The sequence below is a fragment of the Pezoporus occidentalis genome, unplaced genomic scaffold, assembly GCF_034315485.1.
Source record: "Pezoporus occidentalis ecotype Australia unplaced genomic scaffold, CSIRO_AGI_Poc_V1 ctg21, whole genome shotgun sequence".
NCBI lineage: Eukaryota > Metazoa > Chordata > Aves > Psittaciformes > Psittacidae > Pezoporus > Pezoporus occidentalis.
This window is the reverse complement of record NW_026913964.1, coordinates 1,176,375-1,204,023: the sequence shown is the minus strand read 5'-3', so window position 1 is coordinate 1,204,023 and position 27,649 is coordinate 1,176,375. Positions and strand designations below refer to the sequence as shown.

Here is a 27,649-nt window from a genome sequence, read left to right as displayed (position 1 = left end):
TGATGGCAAGCGGTGAACGGATTCCTTGGTTTGTTTTGCTTGTGTGCAGCTCTTACTTTACGTATTAGAAGTAATTATATCTGTCTTATCTCAACCCACGAGTTGTCTCACTTTTCTGATTCTCGCCCCATCCCACTGTGTGGCAGAAGTGGGCGAGGGGCTGCATGAGGCCAAGCTGTCAACTGGGTTAAACCACAACATCTGTCAACCCAACAGATCGTAGAAGCTCCCCAAAAGTTTCAAACCAGAGAGAGCAAGGTGCTTTCAAACAATTTAAACAGTGGGTCTTTGGTATGGATTAGGGGACCAACACACGGGAGGTGTCCTTCAAAGGGAGGGCAATCTGTCAGCAAAACATGCCTCAGACAAACAAAACAAAGCACTGATGTGGGACAGATCCACCTCAAAGTAATGCCACCAGCTCTGGCAGATGTTTCTCCAGGTATGGTACAACCTACCTCTGGCTGCTCTGTGTTGTCATTTGGACTAAGCCAAGAGGAAGGTGACTTTGTGCCTGCACCCGTTAGATCAGGTTTGCTCTGGCAGGAGATCCCAAGTGTTTTGTTCCAATACAAATGTCTGTGGAAGTGAACAATGGACAGGGCAACACAACTGGGGCATGCTGAACATGGATATAACCCGTGTTTTGTCCCAAGACATGCACCTGGAATGGAGACAAGAGCAATGCTCCTTTCATGGGTGTATTCTGCGATCAAACAGCCCATCTCTAGCTCCCTCTAGATTAACAGTTATAAATGCATTTACTTTCTGGCTTTGATGACCTTTGATATCTACAACTTCAACCCACTGCAATTCCCTGAACTTGTACACTAAAGTCCCACACACCCCTAGTAGCTATCCCTGAATAGTCATAATGAGATTATCAGCTCTGAACTGGCTCTTTCTCTAGGGGAAGGGCTGGATTCCCCCACCTAAAGTCCCAGTGGGTTGGATGAAGGTTATCTGCGTTAAGAAATGCCCATACATCCAGTGGGTAACTACAAGAGAGGCTGCCTTAGCTCACAAGGGTTCCTGCCCAGGGAAAGACCTAAGCACAGTGTCTGCAAGGTAACACAGCAGCTCAGCACCAGGACAAGCAGCATGCTCCCTCCTTCCTATAGAGAGCCTCACTTTATAGCCTGAGTATTCAGCAACTCAAGGATCAACCAGGCTGTGCAATGGCTACCTAAATACATGATGGGCTGAATTTTTTTTCAGAGAGGCTGAAAGAGGAGCAGATGAAGGAAGGAGCTCTGGGGAGATGCATCAGCTGTGAAGACAATAGAGAACAAGCTCCAGTCTCCCCATCTGCATGGGAAAAGTGCCTTCATTGTCTCAGGATTACAGTTGGCTATTTCTTATCTCTACAAAAAGCTACAAGGCAGGGGGAAACAGAAAGTAAGAAAATCCGCTGGCATCAGCAAAGACACCATTAACACAACTGTCCTGGTCTTCCTAGGAATCTGAGCTGCTAAGTCAGCAGATTTCCAGCCTTTACTGCAGAACAGCAAACAAAGTGAAGGTCAAAACTGAAGAGGACAGGAGATATAAGGGTATAACAAGCCTTGGAGAAGAGCAGCAGCAAACTTATCCAGGGACACTTGAGAGTTTTTATGAGCAAGAAATTGCTTTTATAAGGAACCATGAGACACTTTTTACCACAGCCAATGCCAAGTACTTAACCGAGAACCTGAAAAATGCCCACAAAACCTGGAACACATGCCAAACACAACAACTGTCTGGCATCCACACTTTGGAAATAAACATGAAATCTTGTAGGACACTTTAAAGGAATTCGTTTTTATCAAGTGTTTAGCACCCAAATTCAAATGAGGACACAGAAAGTAGTCAATACTTACATCGGTCAACGAGGCCTCACAAACTGAGCACCCAAAACTCAACAAATGCACGCTGGTGTACTACTGATTTGAATTGCTTTGTTAGCTTTATACCTAAGTGCTTCACCTACCCCTAGTGACTCCTTACGTCCTCTGCTCTGGACAACAAAGCTGCTGCTATTTTAACAGTAATTGTGAGATTTTGGGTCTCTCAACACATTCAGCTTCAGAAATCTAGAGAAAAGAAAAAAATCCCATCTGTTTCCAGCTGCCTAAAGGTTTGAAGTTTCCTCTTCTCTTATATCCTGCCTTCCCCAGCCATGCGGCCTATCCAGCACAGAGCACCACAAGAACCAGGACTTGGCTGAAGACTTTTCTGTGGGTCACCTCTTCTACTTCTCTTGGGAATCGCAGAGGCCCTCAGGCCAAAGTCATTACAGGATAATATTTGACCTTTATTGCCTTTCTCAATCAGGATCATGGGGTGCCCTTCATGTTTTTCAGTATTTTGTTTTTCCTCCTTTTCTCCAAGGCATAGCAAGGGGGTTTCCTGCACTCATACAACTTGCTCATGCCTCCCTTGTTCCTAAATGATCAGGACAGCTTGGGAGGACCAACACAGTCTTGTTTCCTCATAAAAGAAGAAGCTGTAGAAGTAAGTTGTCATAATGGTCTTGACATCAAAACAGAAACAGGTAAAGAAGCAGAAACCCACTCCCCTAGCCTGTGAGCACATTCTTCCTGCACCAGAAAGAGAGGAAAAGCATTGCATGAGCAGAAATGCTCCCCCAAGCTGGTCCCAGGATAGAGAGAGCTGCAGGAATACACATCTTCAGACTGAGAGATTGGTGCACCAAAAGGGCACGAAGTCCCATGTGAGGTCCTACTGCCCCACTACTCTACCTCTAGCAGCATCCTAGAGCATGGCCAGGGAAAAAAGAATCTAGCACACACCTGTTGTGATAGATAGAATCATCCCCAAGATACTCTTCCAGCAATTTGCAGCCAGGAGCTTCCTACGCCACAGATGTTGTTTTCAGTCTGGCCTTTTGAAAACACACTTTATGCCACTTCTTTTTTTTCCTAACAGTTTAAAAGCAAGTTCATTTCAACTCGTAAGTTTTAAAAAGGATTAAAAAAATGCACACTAGAAGTTGTTGTGTAACTTGAGGCTATTTTGGGTTATGCTGTACTTACCACACTCTCTGGTCCTTCTTCCACTTGCACATGCAGGACATACTCAGCATATTTTAATTAGCAAATACTGATAAAACATGCATGTTTTATCAGACAAGGATCTCCAATCCAGGCAACACATTTCAAGGAAATCAAGTGCTAGAAGCTTAGCTTCAAAGGCATTCAATGTCAGAATGTCTAGAAGCCTTTTGCAGCTCTGAGTCAGAAAAGCACCAGAGCATCCTTTGGGATGCTGGCCTAAGAGCACAGCATACAGTGAATGTATAGCAGATAGTCTGTCTTGTGCAAACAGCACTTTAGTGGAGCTATTTGTGGAGCTACCAAAATCTTGGTAGCTCAGCATGAAAAAAAAAAGACCCCAGCCTTACACTGAGCTTAACTCCGTCAGCTGCACTTTACACCATATAACACCCTCACTGTTGCAATTACACATCCAGAAATTAAACCACATTGACATGCCAGGCAGCTTGAATCTTCACCTTTCTAACCCTGCACTCTTTTGTTATTCATACCTAGGCTTTGACTGGAGTTGCGAAATAGGTGGCCCAGCCTTGTGATGTGCTAGCAGGTATGTACCCAGTTTTGCCCTGGCTAGGAGATGAGTTTGGATTCCAGCACTGCTAATCCTGCCCCGTCTTACAGAGACGACTGAGGAGGAGGGGACAGAAGCATCTCAAGGGAGAAACTGGCAGACTGCAAACAGCTTGGAAAGAGGGTAAAAACAAGGCAAACCCTTAGGGGGGACACAGCTTCGTGTGTCAATTAAATGGCCCCTCGCCATCACTTCTATTTGTCATGTGCAACAATAGAAGATCTTGTGAACTGCCAAAGGCAGCATGCAATGACTGCAGCATGGTCAGGCACAACCCTTCCAGCAGGTTACATTCTCCATCTCCAGGCCTGCGATTTCCCTAGCACAAAGAAAAATGATTCAAAAATAAGCAGCTGCCCTACAGTTTCTAAGGGCACCTATCCTCACTGGTAATGTCATGGCCTTTTCCATCACCCCCTGCTCCCAATGTACTAAGCAAGGTCACAACATGCACCAAAACTTCCAGCTAGATCATAGGTTCACAGCCTATGCCAGCCACAGCCAGCCTGCAAGGCGTTTTCTTTTGCATCACATCTTGGACTGACATTTCTACTCAGAAACACCTCAAACCATCTTTCACAGCAGTACCACAGAGAGGCTCTGCCTCTCTGTCCAGCTCATGCTGTCTACCCTCATAAGCAGAGCTGACAAGATTTCATTCATCTGAGCCCCTCATAGTAGATGAATCAGATGAGTGACTGACTCCACATGCTGTATAGCTTTTGTCATCTAACCGTGGCCCAACCTTTCTTTTCCCTAAAGGAGTAAAGAATGCTTAATGCTTAATGTCCTGACTACCTGAGTGGTATCACGCTCCTGCTCCAGGTCACTGTAGTGCCAGTCCCATCAGTGCATGTTTTAGGAGAACAGCGTGTCTTAGTCTTGCCAAAATTCTTTCTCCCCTTTATTCTGAATCGAGCACAGCACATCATCTACGTCATGTGTGGATCAGCCAGGAACCAAGAAGTCAAACTGGAAGATGCCTGGGTGAAGACCTCAGCTGCTTGAGGCAACAGCTGCATCCCACTTACCCAAACACTTGCTCAAAGCCTGTCTCAGCACTGAGAGGCCAACACACACATTTGTTCCATGAGGAAGTCTGTATGTCTCATGGAGCAGAACATGTCATGTTTTAATGGCTGAAACATCACAGCAGTAATTGTTCTCACATAACACAAATACATTGTCATGGTGGTCTGCTCTCTTTCATGGGCCACTCTCTCAGTGGTGGTACAAGGAGAGGCAGCTTTGTCTTTCCAGTACCATCAACTAAGCTTTGTCTTTCCAGTACCATCTCACCTTATATGTGGTGGCAAAGGGCTAGCTGTGCTCCTGTTTACTGCAGTATGCCAAGGCCCACCATGTTGTCTGCTGCAGGGATCACACCCACCACTTGGTAGAAGTGAGGCGTAATGAGGACATTGTTACCTCCCACTGTCTGAGCAGAGCACAGAACAGACACTATTTGAAGAGACAGAAAAATCACAAGCAGCTGCAAGCTGATGAGTCACACAGACATATGGTAGCTGCTACTTTAAAAGACTCCAGAACAAAAAAAGTTAGGTACATGAAAAAAATAGATCCCCAACCTGTGTCAGTCCACAATCTCCACTGAAGTTGTTCAGCCACTCATCTCCAGCAGTGGAGACTGATGTGGTACGTTATGGGAAGCTGTTAAATCAAGTAATTGCGGCAGAGCTCAGTGTTTTCAGTGAGTCAGGATCATATCCTAAGCAGGCTGTTTTCCAACTACTGTCACTGAGAACTGGAGACAGTGCCATTCACCGGCTGTCTCTGCAGAGAAGTCTCTGTCTGAAGGGAGACACAAGTGTTCTCCAAATTGCAGAGAAAATGTCTTGGTGAAAATAACATTAAACATTCAGGGTCTATCTCCTCTCAGCTGCTCAGTTAGAGTCATTTACTCTGTTGTGGTTTAAACCCAGTCAACAACTAAGCACCACACAGCCACTTGCTCACCCCACAAGTGCAACAGGGAGGAGAATCAGAAGGTGGCAAAACCCCACAGGTTGAGGTAAGAACAATCCAATAATTGAAATAATGTGAAACATAGTAAGAATAGAAATAATAACAATGAGTAACAATAATAATAGGAAAAAAGAAGAAGAGGAATAAAACTTGGGAAACACAAGTGATGCACAAAACAACTAACTGACGCTCAGCCAATCTACCGAGCAGAGATCGGCCCCTCCTGGCTAACTCCCTCCAGTTTATATACCGAGCATGATGTGCTGTGGTATGAATATCTCTTTGGCTAGTTTGGGTCAGGGGTCCTGCCTCTGCTCCCTCCTGGCTTCCTGTGTCCCTCCTCACTGGCAGAGCATGAGAGACTGAAAAGTCCTGGATGTAGGGTAGGCACTACTTAGCAAAAACTAAAACATCAGTGTGATGTCAACATTATTCTCACACTAAAGCACTGTACAAGCTACTAGGTAGACAATTTACTCTATACCAGATGAAACCAGGATATACTCACATTTTCACATTTAATTCATATGAACTAACCACTACTTGCAAGCTAAGCAGATAATTTTATTCCTTCAGCATTTATTTGCAGGTCAGCTGCTGGGCAACACTGCAAGTGCCCTTTATCAATTCAGGTTCACTACTTCTCTAAAATTGTTTTCAAGCTACAAAAGGACAAGAAAGACACTAAGTTTGGGGTCTACAGAACTTGACCTTGCCATCTGTTCAAGCCAGAAAGAGCGTAACAGAATCCAATAGGATGCTGAAAATAAGGGTCCTCCCACCAGCTGTTTCAGTGATCAGTGCCAGTGGGCTCCTCTCAAGTATTTTGCCTACAAATTCTGGACCTGCTAGCCTTGGCTTAGATCTGAGACTATTTTTAGAAGCTTGAATAAAAAGCAGTCATCCAGTGGAATGCTTTTCACTTCCCATTTTAGACATTACATCCTTAGCCCAAATGGAATCACCAGCTGAGCCATTCAAGGTTCACTCGTATTTCAGTTGTCACATCACCCCATTTGACCTTTGCCCTGACACCTTCATCAGACTAGTCTTTTAAGTTGAACATGAAGGGTCTGCACCCCCTACTCACCCGTCCTTGGAGAGGTGGTGCCGGAAGAAGTCATTGGCTGCCAGTTTGATGGCCTTTTCTGGTGTAACCAGAGTCAGGTTCACTGCAGCCCCTGAGCAAGGAAAAGAGGAAAAGGCCATTGGAGAACAAGAATAAAAGAACCATTAACTGGATCTTTCAAGAATGCTTGTAACTCCAGCTCAAAACCAAGGACTTAGGAAGGAGAGCTCCCAAAGCACCAAAGGGGTTAGGAAGCATGAAACACCCCTGGAAATTAATAGCATTTCTGCCTCCCCACACCTTGGGTTTTTCAAAACATCCTCTGATGTGTTTCTACTCCATTTGCAATGCTTTTTGTAATTTCTTTAGCTTCAGTACTACCTCTCCACCATGCAAACATGCATCCTCTTCTCTCATCCAAGTATGCATTCCTAAGAATCCAGAAGGATGCAGATCAGACCTTCAGGAAAGGAGTGTAAGTTGGTTTAATGACCATTCCCAACTCCCTTACAAATATTTTGCGGCCGAGAAGTGAAAGCCCCACAGCCCATGTTTTTGCTAGTGCTCCTGCACCACTACCACCAAAAGCAGATCAATTTGCTTACCGGGTAGCCAAGAAAAGGCAGAGCCACTGAAAGACCTAGAGGCTGGTTAGTCAGCTGGCTCATCTGCATGGAAGTCAGCCAGCTCTAGATCAACCCTTGTATATCACCACTGGGTGTCACCCTCAGAACAGCCACAGCTGAAAAGTGGCTTTTTGTCCACCACAAACTGAAGGGTGCAGAAATTCCCCTCTGAGCACCATGGCAAGGCTTGCTGGGGGACCTGGAGTGTAGACAAGCCTTGGCTTCACCACCAGCTCCCGCTGGGTTGTCCCTTTGTCAGGAGTAAATTCCTGTATTGTGCCTGCCACAATGAAAGGTCTGCGTGGCCTGGCAGGCTGCTGTGGGCCATGGACACCAGTATTAGTGCAACACAGTGGCTGGGAGGCAGCTTTCAAGCTGTCCTCAAAAACACGTGGTGAGGAGAGGGTCAGTCCCTTCTGAACATACTAGGTTTTGCAGCACTGTATTAACACACTCCAGAATCTTCTCCTTCCTTTAGATCTTATAGCGCAAAAGGTCCTCCAGTGGATGACTGCAAGCTCTCTTTGCCTGCACTGAAGCATTCCGAGTTCTAATGCCCCCAAAGCAGCTTTACTGGAGACTTCCTAATGGCCTATGAATATCTTTGCAAGGACAAACAGAAAAGCTAGCATATACCTTTTGCCATTATGCTTATGGTAGAGATTTAAACAACTTGCCCCAAACCTCTGTTTTCCAAAAAGAAGCAGGGAAGCCTGCACTTCCACTAGGCTTTGAACACTTGGGATTAATCTTCAGAAGCTCTGAACCTGAGTTGACAGGAGCTGTGCGGGCTCAACACACCTAAAGAAAGGCAACTCAGTCTTCTGATCCTCAGGATGGACTCCCCTCCCCCCCAAAAAAATGTTAAAGAACTCCTAAATTAGACATGGAAATACAACGGGTTTGGGAGAACTTTCCTCAGATTAGGTAGCAAAACTGCAGCTGGGACTTCTGGGACCAGTACAACTGGGACCAAGACATGAGAAACCTTGGCTCCACATCCTCTCCTCAAAGGACACATCTCCAACATGTGGGAAATAGCACAAGAAAACAGACAACTTTGCCGTGCAGGGCTGTGCAGCCCAACACATCTCCCCCTCTTCCAACTGCCATGTTCAGATTTCACAGAAAACAGAGTAACCCTGCCTCGCAGCAAATCAAATCAGTGCATTCATTCCACACTGGCCATGACACCCAGCAAATGCCATCATCTTCTACAGGAGCCAAATTACCTACCCAGGGAGCAGGGTAGCCCTCTCATACTCCAGAGTTTTTGCAGACTTCAAAGTGTACCAGTGGCTGCACTGCTTCAGTTTGATGTGCTTCCTACACATCATATGCCCCTGCCAAGACTCTTGCATGTGATGAGAAGCCACACAGACATGACCCACATGCTCTATCTCCACTTTTAATGTCAATCACATCAGCATCTACAAAGCAAATCCATGAAGCCCGATTTTTATGTGGAAGTGGCTACCCATGAAGTGTTTCCTGGAAATGCACTTGAAGACAGCTTCAACCCCACTCCTAACGGCTAGGAGGTAAAACACCGGTATATTACTGCCATGCAGCATGAATAACCATTTCCTTGGCAAAACAAGGAGAAAAAGAGAGAAGAATAAACCTGCTAATCTAACACCAGTGCAAACGGTTCACTGAAAGAAAAAACAAACTCCAAAACATCAAGGAAGAAAGGTAAGCAAGAGGTACGCTTCCATGTGCTGACCTCCTCCAGGAGCCAAGAGGCTTTCACAGTAGTTCCTCCTTCAACTGCAAATAATATAGAGGGCAATAACACCCAACATACAGAGGAAAGTTAATGAACCTGGGTTTTCTCCTACATCTTTGATATTTTCAGTAAACTCCTTAGCAGAGAATGGATAATCCCTGTCCTCAATAATCTGTAACAGCTTCAATTCACTGGAGGAGGAGAAATCAGATACTCCGGCTGCTGGCTATATGCTTTCCATGGCATTTTCTACCTTTTTTATAAATCTCCTAGCTCTTCAATTCTCACTATGCCAATGACTATTTCCCTAACTAAAGCTAACCTTGGCCTATAGGCAACATTACAGGTACCAGAAGCAATGACACACAAACAGATCGCAAAAGTAAATTACTACCATTAAAAAACAGAAAATATTTTGCAAAGAAGTACAGAAGTACTACAAAGAATAAAATAAAATACAGTCAAAACCAGCTGTTTGCCAACTGAACTCGTTAAGTGCCCTCTTCTCACCAAGCCTTGGGTTCTGTTATTAACACACATTTCTCATAAAAGGCATATATGCCACCAGCAACCTCCACAACAGCAGGACTGATTCATACCCAGCATGGCACTGGTGCAATATGGAAGGTATTATTAGCAGAGGCTGGGGAAGGCTGCCACACTACGGTAGCTGAACTGTAGCTACCCTCCAAATGTCACCAACAGCAAAGGGCATTTCCCCAGCCTCATTTAGGCCTTTGACTTGCCAGCTAGACTAAACAGCTGGTCTGCAAATAGCAGTGGGACTTCCAGGATGCCTGCTGGGACCTGTAAGTGGCTTCTGCATGGACTGTAGCAGGAAACAGTGGACCTCTCCAACGTACCCTTCCACTGATGTCCACATGGTCCAGGAGCCCACAGGCACCATGGATTCACTTGCTTGGCATCATGCCTGAAGGCAGCATGCTGTTGTCCCCTGAGCACAGACAGGGCTAGACAGCACCACTCAGCTTTGCGGCACTGTTGCTACCTAAATGTTATGGAAAAAAAAAACACGAGAAAAACACTATTTTTCCTCCACCAAGCAAATGTAAGAATTCCTGTAGCTTGGGAGAAATATTGGGACTGCCTTACGCATCACACAATTCACTACGGCTACTCATAGAGAGCAAGGACTGTCTGCCTACATACCCCCACTTAAGAAATGATTTGCAAAAAAGTATCCTACTAGCTCAAGCCTCTCCTCTATACTGAGGAGCTTTGATTGACAGGTGAGGGAGACCGGGAATCACACAGTGGGAATGGCTGCACCCAAGCAGACCCTTTCTGTCCTCCAACAGAGGCCAAGCACCCTGTGGGGAAGACTGACGCAGTTGTGACTCCTCCATGGGGCATGGCAGGTGGCACTTCAGCACATTAACATATAATCCTCCCAGTTTCAGCTTAAAGGCTGCAAATAAGAGCTTATGAGTCACCCCTAGCTTCTGCTGGGGAAATGGGACAGACTGAGGGAGCAGGAATCAATCCACAGTCTTGATTTTCATCTTCCCCTGCCTGCAAGTCTGAGCTGTCTCTTTACCTTCTTCCAAGAAGATTACTCACACATTCTTCATGAATATTGGATGTATTTTATTCACCTATCCTCTCCCCAGGAGGGAGGGAAGGGCTGCTAATGTCAGCTCACAGAACTGAGGCATAGAACTGGGACTGCTGTACTTGGAGGACTCACCTTTGCACCCTGGCCACTGTGAGACATCTATGAATTTCTGGAGGTATTGACAGAAGCCCTTTCCAAAAACCAGCTCCCCATTTAATCCTAGAAGGTGACAGGTAAATCCAAGCCACTCTCAGCTCCCTGAACAGAGAGGTACAAAGTTAGTGGGACATGGACCAAGCTGACCAGACTCATTATGGCTTGGAAAAGCAATAGCTATGCAAAACCCACTGCACCCTTTGAGACTTCCGCTTGGGAGTGAAAAGTGGCCTGGAGATACACATTTCCTCCAGCACCCTACACCTTACAGGACTGATCTGTCTCTCCCAAGTACCCTGTACCCAAGTACCTACAGTCTCATCTGTGAGTTTCCAAGACCCGCTTTTTCCTTCTGCTCCCCGCCAATCAGCCTGCCACTGCATATTTACACCCAAAGTTAATGTAGGCTCTGTTCCCAGCTAGGAACAGAGGCAGCCAGCTTCTGGGAAAAATCAAAGGGGAGCATGTCACTGCTAGCACTGAAGAAAGACCTTGCCAGGGTTCCTCGGGGTTATTTGTCTTGTTTCCTGCTCCCACGAAAGCTGGAATGAAGCAGCCAATCCATCCCCAGCATCCACTGCACTCCCCCAAAACGCCCACCAGCAAGTTGGGCAAGAAACACTGCCTCAACAGCCAGCACCAGCTCCCAGGCTGGCTGGCTGCAGCGGCTGTGGCTCCTGAGGAGCTATGGAAGAAGTGGCAAGAGATGCCAACAGCAAGGTACCAGCATCTCTGGACTCCCACTTGAAATAACAAAGAGCAGGGACTCGGTTAATCGAAGCACTACTTTAATCAGGCTTTACAAGCGAATGGGTGCCACAAAGAATGCTATCAGAATGCCTCAGAGGAAAAGAAAAAAAGGCATATGCAGGCAATTGAATAAGAGTATATAAAATGAACCAGAGCTCAGTGCTGATTAAGCCAGTTGGACTGTGCCAAAAGCCAAGAAAATATTCCACATTTTCCTGTCCTATGAGTAAAGTCAGAATTTGGCCTGCTGTTCCCCTCTCCTCAAAATCTTCAAAAACTTTCAATGACTTTGTGTTTAAACTCGAAAAGGTACAATGTCAGCTGAGGAACTCACTCCTGCAACAGACAGTCTAAGCCACAGAGCCAGGAGATTGGTTGTTGTATGCTAACCTGCTAGCAAACACCTGAAGCTCTACCATGAGCAAACCTCTGATTTTCTTATCACCCCAAGGGAGTTTCTTTCTGGGGAAAGGTTAACTTTTTTTAATTGCATCTTATCTATCTTAATACTTGAACAAAGCACTCAGGCGTGCTTGAGAGACAGCTAGTTTTGGAGATACCTTGTCAATGAGATGGGACAGCAGGCCTGACCATGTTAGTGGTGGGCTTTGACATAAATTGAATCACCAACCACAAACAAAGACACTTCAAAAGGGTTGCTACTGCCCCTCTGACAAAAGTTACTATGCCCAAACTGGAAAACACACACACACACAGAGTCCTGAAACAAAGCCCAGCAGCTTCACTTAAACTGCTCGTAAAGATTAACTTCAGTAAATGGTAAGGTTTAACACCAAAACAGCCATGGGGAGGACTCAAGTACTCAATGGTGGAGAGCTCAGCAGACAGCTAGCATGAAGGAGTTTATTTTCAGAAACAGATGCACCTTTCAACATCTTCTGATATTGCTAGGTTATTGCTTTGTAAGCCTGAGAACATGCGCTTTTCCTCCCACTTATGCACAAGTGCTTCAACCACAAAATATGCGCCATGCCTGACTCAGCTTTACTTACCTCTGTACATGCCAAAGTAGCCTTCCGACCTAATTGTTTTAATGAGGCAGTCAGACCTGCGGACAAAACAGAGATAGATAAACTACAGGGGCTCAAAGGTGGTTGACAGCAGAGAAAAACAAAACAAATCTCTTGGAGTGATTTTCATTTCTGACCTGTCAGCAAAACCCTGAGCTGAGAAAAGAACGACGTCAGCCTCTGAATGCACTATTGTTCAGGCCCCAGTCAAACTTTAGCCCCTAATTCACTGGGGCTTTGAAACCCCCGCCTCACCCTGCATGCGCTGTCTGCTTTCTAGAAACACAAAGGGAAAACTGTCACTGCAAGGGCTGTCTATCCAGGGTCCCCTGTGGCAAATGTGCACGAGATGCTTCAACAAGCAGATCCCCATGCACATGATTTTAAAGCCAGTTCTGGAAGGGAAAAAAGGGGAGGAGGGGGGCAAAACCCCCAGTGCCCAGTGCTGACTTTCTTGATTTACTCTGTGAAATTTGACACAAGCACTAGATGACCCAAACACTCAGTCATCTGTGATCTCCCATGAAGATTAAAGCACTTACTTTTAATACATCAGGTCCCACAGCAGGCAGAGAGCACTCAAGCTCTTGTCCTGGGGAGAGTGAGGCAGAGTGCCGTGGAGGTGCATTCCAAGGGGAAAACTGTTGCTTTGTTTCAACTACATTTGCTGCAACTGGGAAAACTGAAGACTTTTCAAAATCACAGACACACACCTAACAAGTCTAGAGGCACAGTTCAGGAAGGCAGTGGAGACCCCCTGGCAGTGTTTCCCTCTCTAGACCACAGCTGCAGAGGTTTGGGAACACAAGGAGTAAACTTTATCTCTGCTTTGTAATAGTGCTGACATGAGGGAGAAAGAAATAAGAGTTCCATTGAGGGCATTATGGCCTACTTGGGTCAAGGCTGTTCTAGGGTACCGCAAGTTATCTGGGCTACAGAACTGACGGATATGGGCAGAGCATGGTCTACCTGGACTTGTGCAAAGTGTCTGACACTGTCCTCCTGCATGCCATCCTTGTGTCTACATTGGAGAGACATGGATTTAATGGACAGACCACTCGATGGATAAAGAAGTGGCTGGATGGCTGCAGGCAGAGAGTTGCAGTCAATGGCTCAATTGCCAAATGGAGTAATGAGTGGTGTCCCTCAGGGTTGGTGTTGAGACTGATCCTGTTCAACATCTTTGTGAGCAACAAGGACAGCAGGATTGAGCGCACCCTCAGCAAGTTTGCTGGTGACACCAAGCTGTGTGGTTCGGCTGATAGGCTGGAGGGAAGGAATGCCATCCAGAGGGACCTTGACACGCTTGAAAGGTGGCCAATGCCAACCTCATGAAGTTCAACCAACCCAAGTGCAAGGTCCTACATCTGGGTCAGGGGAATGCCAGGCACAGCTACAGGTTGGCAGAGAAGAGATTTAGAGCAGCCCTGAAGAAGACTTGGGGGTGCTGGTCGATGAGAAAATGAACATGAACTGGCCTCAGTGTGCACTCACAGCCCAGAAACCAACCGTATCCTGGGCTGCATCTAAAGGAGCATGACCAGCAGGTCGAAGGAGGTGATCCTGTCCCTCTACTCTGCTCTCGTGAGACCCCATTTGGAGCACTGTGTGTAGTTCTGGTGTCCTCAACATAAGAAGAACATGGAACTGTTGCAGCAAGTCCAGAGGAGAGCCATGAGGTTGATAAGGGGGCTAGAGCATTCATATCCAAGCTTTGTTGCAGATTCTCAGGAGGAGCCAGCTCAAATATACAAGTTAAATCCTGTGTATTCCTTAATGGCACCTCATACCACAACAACTCCTGGCTAGGGACCAGATCTGCACTTGACTCCTGGAGGTTAAAAGCCTCTCCCCTACTGAGTCCCCCTCCAGAGAGAAGGATCCTGGCATGCCCTCCTAAGGAGACCCCACATCCTGCCCAAACTCCTGTTGCTGTTGCCAGTGAGAGAAGTGATCCTCAGGGAGGAGAGGCAATCTGCAGCTGCAGCAGGCACAGGACAAAACAAAAAGGAGAGGCAAGGCAAGACAGGGGGCTGCATTCTGCCAGCATGCCTGTACACAGTGCAGGGAGCAGAGAGGGCTGTAACTGTCAAGGGAAACAACAGTCACCGTGACATGCCAGAGCCTACAGCCTAAGATCATGCATAATTGCATGTTGTCAGCCACAGCAAGGAGGCACGGAGACTCAAACCATCAACATACAGAGCATTTCCTTCCTATTCCCAGCCTGCCTAAAATTCTTCTGGGCAGGAAAGAGGAAAATACTGGTAACACTACTTTCAAACACAGTGGCAGGAGGACGAGACAAAACTTGTCAGGCCCAGTCCCTTCTCCCCCCCTCAGTGATACCAGTACTTTTGGAAAACTAAGGCCTGACTCTGGTTCCTATAATAAAGCATCTTGTGCTGAGTGTGGTTCACATTCCCACAGCAGACACAAAGCCCTAGGCATCCCACACAAATCCCAGGTGAATTTGGCAGGCTGTATATATTTATGCCTTCTTCTCCCACTGCACTTGATCATTTTGGACTCAGGACTGCTGGATAACTACAGCATGTGTCAACCTTTGAGCCTTCAAAAGCTCTGTATGCAGTGCTCTAAACTGGGAACAAGTGACTGCTTCCTCTTTTTAAAACTGACACAGCAAATGAAGGACCTGCAATAAGAAAGTGATGGAAACAGAAGAGAGGTAGAAATTCCCTCATGCACTCAACTATGGCCCAGCAGAGAAACAAATCGTCTCCTTGTGTTTTGGTCCTGTGCCCTGACAGCAATGATCATGCCATCCCTAAAGCAAGGGATAGAGATGTGCCCACTGCAGAGATCTCACCTGATGGGGTCTACAGCTTGAACAACTGCTTTATTTGCTTTATCTGCCCTAGCAGAGCTTGGTTCAAGATTGTCCCGTCTTTTCTGAGGAGAGCCCAGTTCCTAGAAATGCTGAACTCACTTGAAAGAGGTAACAAAGTGGAAAGCCTCCCTGCTGGAAGCCCCAAGGGATGCTGCCCGTGCAGGGGTACTCACATGCTGGTGTACAGACGCTGGCCATTCTGCTGGTTCTGCAGGCGAGTTTTTGCCAGGTCAATGGGAAATACACAGGTGACCCCGATCAGCCCAGCTATCCCTCCATTGATCAGCTTGGCAGGTAAACTGTAAGGGGATGAGACATAGAGAAACAGATTTCTTAGCACTGGGATAATGTCAGAGGAGGGAAAGAGGAAAGAATGGAGCTCTTCTGGATGACAAGAGTTAACACATCTCTGTGTGACAAGGCTATCCTCCTCCCATAGCACGAAGGGAGCTCTCAAGGCAAAGCTTGGCTCCTGCTGTACACAGGTGGGAAGATGGGAAAGCAGCATTTAGCATCAGGACAAACCACTGAGTAGTGGAGTGGAGGCAAACAGCTAAGCTACACATCACTAAAAACATGAAAAAACCCTGTTCGCCAGGACCCAAGGGTTTCTGTTGTTCCTAGAGGAGAAAAGAAGACTGCTGAACCATCTTACAACATAAACCGACTTGAGTTAGGGCCTGACGGCACCCAACACAGAAGGTTTACTTGCAAATGCTTTTTAGCACCACAATCAGATATGCATCTAATGAGAGGTTCATGACATATCAGCTGCTACCATCATGTGGGAGTGAGCCCAGAAGCGCCCAGCTGGCAGCTGAGGAGCAGACGGCTGCAGCTCCAGGAAACCGTTTCCAGACCCACCGCCCAAGGCCAGGGGAACACACACAAACCAACAGCACAACAAAACCACCAGACCAGCAGCCTGCATGGCTGCAGACACAGAGACATGAGCTCATACCTCTCAGGGAAGTCAAAACCTGGCTGGCTCCCTGTGCTTCCAAAATGGGGGGTCTTTTCTGCTCGCCTTTGTGTTCCCACAGGGAATTCCTGCAAGTGGTGCTGACTGAAAGCCAGATCACCTAAATATGGGTTTCCAGCAAATTCTATTACAAAGAGTGTCCAGCACTTTTATGCTTGACAAACCACTACACACAGACAGAGGAAGCCTGTTTTGACTCAGCTCCCTCCAATAAAGCAGAGGATATGGCTCCTTGAACACAGGACGTGTCGGATATTAAACTGATGGCAGTCCTAGATTGCAGCTGGGAGTCAGCAAGGCTGAGGCCCCCCATGGCAGGAAGTGGCATGCTGCCTTTCATGACAGTGACATGATGCTTTGGATGGGGACACAGACTGCATTACCCATCGGAAGCAGCAGTGGCAAGGCCGGCCATGGCATAGTGGGGTGAAGCTCTGCAAACACATTCCAGCCAGCAGCACTGCCGAAAGGATCAATAAGCAGCCATACTGAAAGAGCTGCCCCTCAGCTCCAGGCAAGGGGGGTTGGAACTTGATGATCTTAAGGTCCTGTCCAACCCTAACTATTCTATGATTCTGTGACTCAGGGTTTCAACTTGAGGTCTCCCTGCAGAAAGCAAACAAAAGAGGGGTAGGAAAAGAAAAAAAAGTCTTAGGCCACAAGTGCATGACCTTGACACCCCAGGAAACTCTGTTCAGCCTCTGCTCTCTGCAGCCAGAGCTCTTTCCTCCTCAACACCTGCACCAATATAGCATGCACACATGGCCCCAGGGCTGGCACAGCTGGAAGAAGAGGTGCCAAAGACAGACAGACAAACCTGAGCTCAGCCCACACCCCCAAACAAGACTGTGCTGAGATTAAATCAAGCACAGTACATTAGGAAGGCAGGCCCAAATCAGTGCATGAGCTCAACACAGGGCCAGACTGCAAGATCTCACCAGCTCGAGACTCTGTTGCCTCAGGGATCTCTGCACCACAGTCTGAGAAAGGAACAGATTTGCCTGCAAACTCCTATGCTCAGCTTCTCAGGACATGGGAAAATTCCAAACAGTGAGCTTCATATCATGGCAGTCTCCTTACTTAACCCACAGTCATACTGAAAGAGGAGGTTAGAGACCAGATAAAAGCATGTCAAGATGGAGACACCTCTGGGAAGGAGGGTGTCTCAAGACAGGATCACATCAGCATCCCCAAATTCAGCTCTCAAGTCACTGCTGGCAGGTCACAGACTTCAAAGCACAGTCAGTGCCCCATTCCAGCCTCAGCACTGTCTTCTCTTCTCTAAGTGTCCCTGAAACACCTGGGCCCACAGACACCTGCCTCTTTCAAACCTGTTCCAACAGTGAAATCATCACAGGGTTTGTATCAGGTGGGAACAAGGCAGAGACACTTGGCAAACATCTTGTCTGCTGGCACCATAAGTGCCAAAGATTCCTCAATTTCAGCACAGACCCCAGAAAATGACGAAATAACCTGGTGTGCCCAGGCAAACCAAACATTTGGGCAATGGGAGCTGCAGAAAGCCTTTCACTCTGCAGGTGAGAAACCCTTGCTCAACACCCATATCACACCTAAAACCAACTATCCAGGCTCCCCCAAGCACACTGTAGAGGGAGACCATCATAAACGGACTGTGCAGCAGTGTCTGGTGAGACGCTGAGATCAAGTTCCACATGCACTGCTGCTGAAATGCAGTGCCCTTGATCTTACCTTGCAGCAAACTGCTGCTGTGGATTTTAGTCTTTTGGTATCAGTCTCATCTTGCTAAGGGGTGACAGATGCATGCTGCAAGGGAACAGGGGTTCAGTAGATCCTCCAACCTTAAACACATCTCCTTGGCTCAGCTGCCTGTGACCACTGTAGACTTGTAGTCACCTAGATGGAAGAGATAACCTAAGCGGGAGAACTACAGGATTTTGGGCACAAAGAATCTGCAATAGAGGGCACTGTACCTGAATCAAAAGCTTCTTCCCTTGTGACTAAGTCATCCCACTTTTCATGTCAGTGTTCCCTGCTCTCTCATGAGGCAAGAATCCACTGTGCTTTGTCTCTCTGTCCTATTTAGCTTCTGCACAGCTGTTGCCTCTCGCTACCAAGGTGCACAGGGCTTAGTGTAGCAGGGACAACACAGGCGAGCATACAAATAAAGCTGTTTTCTCAGTTTAATACAAGAAGGCATCCCAGTTCTAGTGCTCCTCCTCAGCCCGTTTACCTAGTCCCTGTAGCCAGCAAGCTCCTGTTTACACTGCTGAGAGCATATTGGAGGGGATGGGGGAGATCTTGGAGGACGTGTCTTCCCTTCCTTCAAAATACTAAGCTTCAAATGGCCATGGACAGGTGGTCCTTTTAGTCTTCCAGGGCTGTCGGGGACATACACTCATCAGGCTCCATGGAGGTGAATCTCAGCATGCCCTTCATGGGTGTATGAGAAGTGTGTCAAGTACTCTCTAGACTGGGCAGCATGATGAGCAAATAAACACTCCACAATGCTGTCTTGTTATCAGCACAGCTCAGGATTGCTTTCATTTGCAGAAGGCAGGCATGCAGAAAGATATCCTTATCATAGTAAGCACTAAGAAGGGGCAGCCCTCTTGCCTGCAGGATTCAGGCATTGCCAAGTCCTGGCCATCTGTCACCAGATTTCATTCACCCACTGACCACTTTCTGTCCTGAGCTGGTAACCTGGAAAAGTAGATATTAGAAGAGGACCACAAAAAACCCCCACAAGAATCCCACAGCATGTAAGAGTCATTTAACTAAAGCAGCTACTCAAGCAGCAGAAAGCTAAACCACATGCAGGACTGTGCAGATCAACCTAACACAGCTCTTAAGAACCTAAGGGTACAACTCTGTCTTTCCAGAAAATGCATCCCAATTCATCTCCAGGAAGGACTTATATCCTGCCTTTGCATATGCAAGGACCAATGCTCTTAAGTTCCTGCTGCACACTTAAGTGTTGATAATTATTGTTGGTACTTCATGATCCTGCGATCACTCAAGCATTGACTGGCTTTAGAAGAGGGGCAAAAGGCTGCACCTATGTGGACTTTGTCATTACAAGCACTGCATCCTCGCTGGTCAGGGAGCTGGCTTTGCTCCCCTGACATCAGCAAACTGAAGTCAGCAGGTCAAACTGACCTTTGAAAGAGGAAGCAAAACCGAACAGACTTGTGCAGGGTAAAGGGAGAGGGTAGAAAGAAAAAGGCAGTGAGAAAAGAGACCTGAATAAAGCAGAGATGTGACAACATGGCAAAGACAGAAAAATAAGAGAAGGTTACAAAAAAGCAGGTACGAAAGGAGCAGAGAAGAAATCAGAACTGTTTAAGGTCAGAAGAAATGAACAGGTGATCTCCTCCAACCTCCTGTATCACAAAGGCGATTGAAAGATTTTAAAAGAAAAATGCAAATCACAACCACCAACCCAAACATTTTTTAAAATTACCTGATCTGTTTATCAGCCATTTAATTCAAACTTGATCTTGTTAAGAAATGAATCTGTTCCTTCAAATCGTTCCTCAACTTCTTTTTCACTTCAGTTTCTTCCTGGGAAAGGAGAGAAAGACACCAAGGAGACGAAGTTGAGACACTTACTCTTCCAGAAGCTCAGGTCCTACTGGGCAGCTGCAGGATGAAGCCAGCTGAGGAACAAGTGACTTAAGGAAGCACCTGCTCTCTTGGAGAGGAGACATAGCTTCCCAGCAAGCCTTATAAATATGTGTGTGTGTATAAATATAGAAGCACATAGGAAGGAAAGAGTTGCCGGAGTCATCAGGCTCCACCAGCACATGAGGAAGGGCAGCAGCCAGGCAGTGCACGAGCTCTGTCCAGCATCCAGCACAGCAGTACCCATCTCTCCAACTCCAGGGAGCATTTCAAACTGCACTGCACGGATCAACAGCCTTCTGTAGGTCCACCCAGCCATCCCAAGATAATTACATGCTATTGCAAGGCCTGTTCACAACTTCCCTCCAACACATGTGCTGGCACCAGAGAACAATCTTCAAAAACCTGCTCCTCCAGTGGTTACAATCCTTCCTTTACTTTCCAGCCCGAAACGACAGCCCATCCTCAGTCTTGTGCCAACACTGTCTTTAAGCAGAGCCTCACCCTCCCGAGGCTATTGAACTTTGACCTTTGGACCATTCCTTTCAGCTCAGTGCCTACTGGCACAGCACTGAAGTTCCAAGTCAGCAAAAAACCATCCTAAGACTCCTATTTGCTACTGTTTATCAAGAGCTGGTAGAAGTCACCATACAAAGAAATCCGGATGCTGGAGAAAATTTCAGAAGCAGACACAACCTTCAGATTTGTGGAGGCATCTTTGTCTCCTCTTCACCTCCAACCTGGGAATCAGCTGCCCCATGCTTTCTTCAGGCATCTCAGCAGCACCCAGCCACTCTCCTCCTTCTCCCCTTCCAGATGACATCTGGGTGGTGAGCCAGAAGCAGGAGATACATTTGCCCTTTCCCTCTGGAATGCAATTTGCCCCTTAGTTGCAGATTTCCTAAGCCACACAGGATCTCACATCCAGCAGTGCGGCTCCCAGGCTGACACTTCTGCTCTGGAGATGCAACCTGGGGCCAGAGGCATTCCTGAGAATGTAAGTGTAAAAAGCTGGTGATGGTACAAACAGGTATGGGAAGGAGAGCAGATGAATTTACACACAGTCCAGCAACGGCCTGCTCCCCTCCCTGTTACGTTAAGTGCCAAGAACAGGGCAGCATGAAAGCATTTGTGCAGTCCAACACTTGGACAATGCGAGACTAAAACTGCCTTTTCTGGAGTCCTATGTTTAGCTAAAGCTATGAGAGACCAGAACATGAAGCTTACTAAGGAAAGGAGCTTCTCTCCAAAACACTGCACACAAACCTCATCCACTGCACTACTACACCTTCCATCCCTTCTGTGACCACCAGGGAAGGGATGCTCCTGCTGCAGCTGCACAGCAGGAAGGGGAAAAAACAGTCTTCCTGGGTTTAAAATCAAACAGGCTGCCTGTGTGGCCAGCAAATGCCATCTCCCCAAACACAAGTGACTCAACTCATGGACAAGTGAGGGGAAGTGAATGATGTGATCATTTTACAGCAGACACCAGCAATTGATAACTGTTTATACAGCATCTGGCACAGCAAAGGCCTGAATGTGTCCATGACCAGGGGATTTTAATGCACTAAGGGATTTTAATGCACTGAAGTGGAAAGTTTATTTGAACTGTTTGTTTAAACAGAGCTCCAGCAAATGACCAAAATTTGTTTTGCTCCAGCAAAACAAATTCAAGTCACTGCAAACTCCATCTGAACACTTTGCTGCGATCTACAGAACTCCCCAAGTCCCTTAAAAGATGGTGAATGCTGAAGCCTCCAGCACCCTGGGAAGAGCTGGACCCCAGAGTCTCCCAGGGCAGGAAAACAGCTGCTGCAATCCTGTAGCCTTGAAAGGAGGAAAAACACATGCCGGGAAGAGCATGGCATTAATTTTGTAGGATATTCAAAAAGCAAATCAAGAACAAATCCATTTAACCTAGAAAGGAAAGAGATTAAGTAAAGAACTGAGTATATCTCCCAAGGAACACGATGCTCTTGGGAGCCAGAAAATGCAAGCAAAATCAAGAGTTTCTCCAGCCAAGCAGCAGTGTTGTCCAGGGCTTCCCATCTGAGCAGGGTCAGGGAGCAGGGCTTGCATCTTCCCAGGAAACCTCCCATCAGCATATGCACTTGTCTGCACAAGCCAGCAGTACCAGAAAGGTGCTGATGCCTCTTCATATGGTTAAACTTCACAGCCAGGCAGACAACAGCACTGCTGGAACTGGGAACCTGAATGGCACAAGGAGCAGAGGAACTGGGAGGAAACTGGTAGTAGCTGGGCAAGGGGAAACAAGAGCTGCCAGAGATCCACCTCAAAGCTGAAGAGGCTGAGCAGCCTGCACAGAAGGAGGGTCTTGAATCGAACATGTAGTAATTAAGAGAGTGACAGCTGCACAGGCAATGAATTATGTGGCATTAATTCCTTCCTAGAGGGCTGTTAACACAGCTAGGCACAGATTAATGCCCCATTACTTGCGCACCAGGATATCCCTTCTACACTTATTAAAATGATCAAGCAAATTTAGTTTCAGAGTGATGCACACGCTGCAGCACGGGGAATTGCCTTCGTGCAAGGCAGAGAAGCAGTATAAACACCCCAAAGCTCACTCTGCTGCACACTGGTACCCCAGGACTCCTCTATTCAGCCTCTCCCTTTTCACAGCTCACAAAATCCAGCTCCAGAGAGTAACAGAGCAGCCAGACTGGATGTACCACAATGCAACCCAAGCCAGCTTTGGATGGTCCTTCAAAGCCTCTGCCACTGCCAAAATGGTGCTGTTTTGCTTCCCTGCCTTGCCAGGCACCACACACACTCATCCACCTACGCTACCCAGATAGCAAGATCTTCTTCAGGATGACCAACCTTTGCAGACTGCAGACCTGCTGCACTCCTGATCAGCCCAGGGCACAGGGATGGACTTCTAAACTTCAGTTCTCACCTTATCACCTGAAGGAAAAGTGCTTACTGGAGAATCACAGACAGCCTGGGGCACGGAGGAGACAACATGTGGAGGAGACTTGATACGTGTGCTGATGGCAAGCTTGGATGGAGATAGATGCACACATCTCCACAAGCACAGACATCACAGGAGAAGGAACAGATTAAGCTTACCCACACTTCTTTGACCACACTGATCGCATCTATAGTAACTGCACAGTTCTGTGGCTGTAGGTTGCCACCTCTACCTCCAGATACCATTGCTCTGCCCACAGTCTGACCCTAGGGCCCCCACAGCTCAGAACCTTCCTTCTTGTCCCACTTTCCCTCTACCAGGCTGCCAAAGCCACCACCAGCATCCTCTAAGTGAAGCCAGCCCACCATCTCCCCCAGTCCTGCCAATAGCCCCCACAAAAAGGCCAGCTCTATGCTTCTGCCCTCTGCCCACCCTCCCATTTCCAGACTTCCCCCTCCCAGCAGCCCAACGCTGCAGCTGAGCACAGCCTCTCAGGCACATGCTGTCAGACATGCCGATTTATCTGGGTGCACACAGGCTGACATTTTGACAGACCTTTAGCCAACTGGTGCTGCGGCCGAAGGAAGCAATCCCGTCCTCTCCCTACACCCAACCATGTGTTCCCATCCTGGCTGTCATGCCAGCACAAACATTTGTGCAGAGCGGTCAGGCAGGGATGAGACGGAGCTGGAAGCCAGCACATGCTGGAGCCATCACTGAAAGCAAACATTCAAACCACAACCTTGACTTGAAAATAAACAGCAGAAGGGGAAGACAGGACTCCCTTCCACATATTTCCATTTGCTTTGAGAAAAGACAAACTCAGTGCCCAGCCAGAGAAGCAGACATCAAGATGCCAGGCTCAAAGGGTGAGAAGGAGGGAGAAAAGCTGTGCCAGCATTCACTATGTCGAGAGGACACAGCCATGCAACCGCTCACAATGCAGGGGGCCAACAATCAGCAACTAGTACCTGCTGGGAGAGGGAAAACCCTCTGGGACCAGCACACTGTTTTCCTTCACAGACAAAGGCATGTGAAGGTGCAGACAGCCTGCCAAGTTTTCCGAATGACTGAAGCAAAGCAGCCGTTGCAACAGTAATGTTTAAGGAGTACAAAGTATTTCTTGAGAGAAGCTACTTCATTTACCTTCGCATAACAGCAGTCAAAAAAACCAAAACTGGCCTTGGAAATGCAGCTACCTCCACCAGTCATCAATAAGGGAGAGGGCTCAGCACTCAACAGCTTCTTTTGAGCTGGGCCAACCAATCCTCCCATCTCAGGGACATCAAAAGCTGCATCATGTACTGGAGACAGCTCACTCTTTCACTCCAGATTTGCCTGCTGGCCTCAGTCACTGCAAAAGAGTTATCAAAGACATCAGACAGGACACTTTACTACACCTAGCAACAGTCCCTCTGCCCGCCTCAGCCACACTGGGAAAAGCCAGCCCACCTGCTGCCTCCAAAGTAAGGATCAGAGTGAGTGGAGGAGCAGGTATTACTTGAAAGGAAGGGCACAAAAGAGCAGAGAAGGAAGTGGGGATCCTCCTGCCTCTGAGCAGTAGAAGCAGGAGGAACACATCCAGTTCTCTCAGTCTTCCTGTGAGCTCTCCATACTGCTGGAAGCTATAGCTTGGCCCCTGCTCCCAGTACAGTACTTCCCCTACTTTGCTGAGAAACCTTAAGCAGTAAGTCAAGACAATAAGCATCTCCTGTTACTTCCATGAGAGCTAAGGCTTGGAGGAAGGCCTCTAAAAGGCACTGTGAGCAGCAAGAAAAGCACCTTCCTGACCTAGAAAGCTTCTCAAGGCAAAACAACGAGCAACTAATCTCTCAGATTAGTGCAGAAGCTGTCTGCCCTATTGCTTAACAGGAGGAGTCCCGTAGAGGCCTCTCCTTGCATCAACATGATACTTCTCCCAGACAAGTCTTCTACCCCTCAGTTCTACTCCAGCACAGCTCAGGAAACAGAGACCAGTTCATAGGTCATAACACCAGATCACGCTTCAGTTACTAGAGCACATCCTACTTTGGCTGGGCAGAAAGGTTTGCAAAGGGCAATTGCTCAATGCCAAGCCATCTGCATTCAAGTCAGATAGAAAGACTTGAGCGAGCCTGTGCCAAACTACAACAAATGCCAGATAATGCCCTTTGACTCTGCATGTCTTGGGAAACTGTCCTGGATCAAGAGCCAGAAAGCTGATGTTCACCTTGAAGCTGGGCTCGGGTATCAGCACTGCAGCACTGCAAGAGACCCCAGTGCAGATCTGGGACCCATTTCTTTAAGGGCTGGTCTTTCAGTCAAGAACAATCCCCATCCTGGAGGTTTTGCAGCTGAGCTGCACGATGGGATGAGTGAAGACAGACGTTAAAAGTGACTCACACAGGGCTCACGCAGCAAGTTTTGCTGTCAAAGACATCAGGGCTGCCAAGTGGAAAGAATCAGAGAGATTTCAGAAGGACAAATGAGTGTGCAATCACCTCACTGAGAACACATAGCAGAGTCCTGTTCCATAGGAGGGCACATGTTAAAACACTCTCATAAAGCAGTAACTGTGGTATCTTCCCTCATAGGAGAGAGCAGGACAATGGGTCTAAGAGTGCTCACAGCACCCCTGGCAAGACTGAGGGGAGCAAAGGGAAACCATGGGAGCTGTTGGCACTCTTCCCATCTGAACCTGCCTCCTCTCCAAGTTCTCAAAAAAGCAACGGTCTAGTGAATGAGACCTCAAGAGACCTGGCTCTTCGGCTCTCCACAAATGCCACATAAAGCATGCTACAGCCCTGCTCTCCTCATTCGTCTGAAACACTTGTAACACAAGTAACAAGCCTCTAAACTATGGACAACTATTCATGCTCAAAGACAAACTCAGTCTTGCCTCTCTATGGCTTCTACAGAAATATGGACCAAGAGGCACAGGAGCCAGAGGGCCAAAAACCCTTTACCATGCATCTCTTATCATAAAATCTTCAGGGATGTGGTGATACGAGGTCAGAGCATGGCCACAGCAGAAATTCAGGCCCAGCATTTTACTTGAAAATAGTGTTGTGCTCCAGCCTATGGTCTGTTGGGACCTGCAAATCCCTGCACTATTTCAAAGGGATCTGTAAGAAGTAGCTACAGAACAACTAATCCATATGCAGACAAAATGAACTACATATATGTGGCAAGTTCTAAGGAAAAATTATTGTTTAAATTAAGTTGATAGTGGTCTATGTTGTTTTACAGCTGAAGATCCAACAGTGGAAGAACAAGCTAACTGACAGATAGTAAAACTGCCTGCACATGATCATGCTGGTGTTCAAGCTGCAAACTCGCTTGTACATCTTTGGATGACATAAGTGGGTGCTTATTGCCAGTGATGCCCCTTTCCAAGTGCCACTTGAGAAATCATGTAGTCACACATCGACCTGGTGTGATTCAAACTATTTTTAAACCCACCTTCCTCTGGATCAATTCTCCATACTAATTTTCATGAAACTACAGATTCAGAGATATGCAGCATTAGCTGGACAAAGAAGACAGCTTTGCTGAGAAGCTGGAGTCTAGCAGATGGGAGACAGAGCTGGGAAAGCAAACAAGAACTTATATACAGCATTTCCTCTTAATAATCAGTAGTGGTCAAGAAAAGGCAGAGCCAACCGAAGGTAACAGACAGACAGACCTGTCTTTGAGCTAAAAGGACCGACCAACCCTTTGATCCAGAAGGACTAATCACAGAGAAACTAAATGGTGCAAACCGCTCACAAGACGGGCAGAGTAGAAAAAAAGGTTTCCCCCTCCCAGTTTAAAATAATTACCATGTAAACAGCAGTAATTAAAAACAACCAACCAGGAAGCCCAAGGGAAAGTGAGGGTTGGATTTTGGATGACTCTCTAGAAATGAGGCAGAGCTCTGAGCTGAGATCCTGGGGTGCAAGACTATTCATTCCCCATCAGCAACCAAACCAGCGATCCTGGCTCTCAGCAGAACCCTTTCTTCTGAATGAAAGGGGCACCAGTGGCCTTGCTGGGCATCTTTTTTTGGCCGAATTGCAGCACTACTTCATTAGAGCAACACTCAAACACCCACAGAGCTGTTCCCGTTAGATGCATCCTCCTGGGTTAGTGCTGGCTCATTGCAGTCAAACCCAAGGCTGCAGAGGGGAAGGGCTGACAGTGCAGGTCAGTGCTGTGGCCACTGAAGAGCTCCTGCTGAGAGCTAAGAGCTGGTGCTTCTGCCTTGGGGCTAGTACAGGGCATACAGAATGGATAGGATGCAATTCAAAGCCTCTGGGAGCATAGCACATGCAGGATGGACATGATGCAGATCAAGGCCTCTGGAACCCTGATGATGGCCCTCAAGTCAAACAGCTTGGCAGCAGCTATGTCAACTAAATGTTAAGGATGACCACCATCTTCATGACACAAGATGAGTATGGTTTTTCTCAGAACACTGCATGCAAACCCGGAAAAGGCTTTTTCTTCTTGAAGGGGGGTGGGGGTGTTGGAATAAAAAAATTCTTCCTCATTTGGGAAGAAGGAAAACCAACCAAAAAAATCCAAGTTTGCTTCCCCTGCACTGTATTCCTGCAGGCAGATATTGAACAAGACACAAGCCAAAAATAGGCCCAGCTTCAGCTACTCCAGGGCCATAAATTAACCTCCATCCCTTCCAGCCCAGCAGCCAGCAAGGGGCCTGCTAAGCCGACCCTGACATATGGCTGCTCCCACAGTGCAGTGAGAGGG

At 47.2% G+C, this 27,649-nt stretch overlaps 1 protein-coding gene across 1 annotated transcript in view; it reads right to left on the bottom strand.

Moving 5' to 3' along the window:
• SLC25A22 (solute carrier family 25 member 22) overlaps positions 1-27,649 on the bottom strand; it is a 55,119-nt gene that overhangs the window by 15,267 nt on the left and 12,203 nt on the right. The window contains exons 2-5 of the mRNA XM_062619129.1: positions 19,826-19,926; positions 15,575-15,700; positions 12,533-12,588; positions 6,704-6,794 (exon numbers count right to left, since the gene is read on the bottom strand). Coding sequence (XP_062475113.1) covers positions 6,704-6,794; positions 12,533-12,588; positions 15,575-15,700; positions 19,826-19,845 — 293 coding nt within the window. The 5' untranslated portion in view covers positions 19,846-19,926. The remainder of the gene's footprint in view (positions 1-6,703; positions 6,795-12,532; positions 12,589-15,574; positions 15,701-19,825; positions 19,927-27,649) is intronic.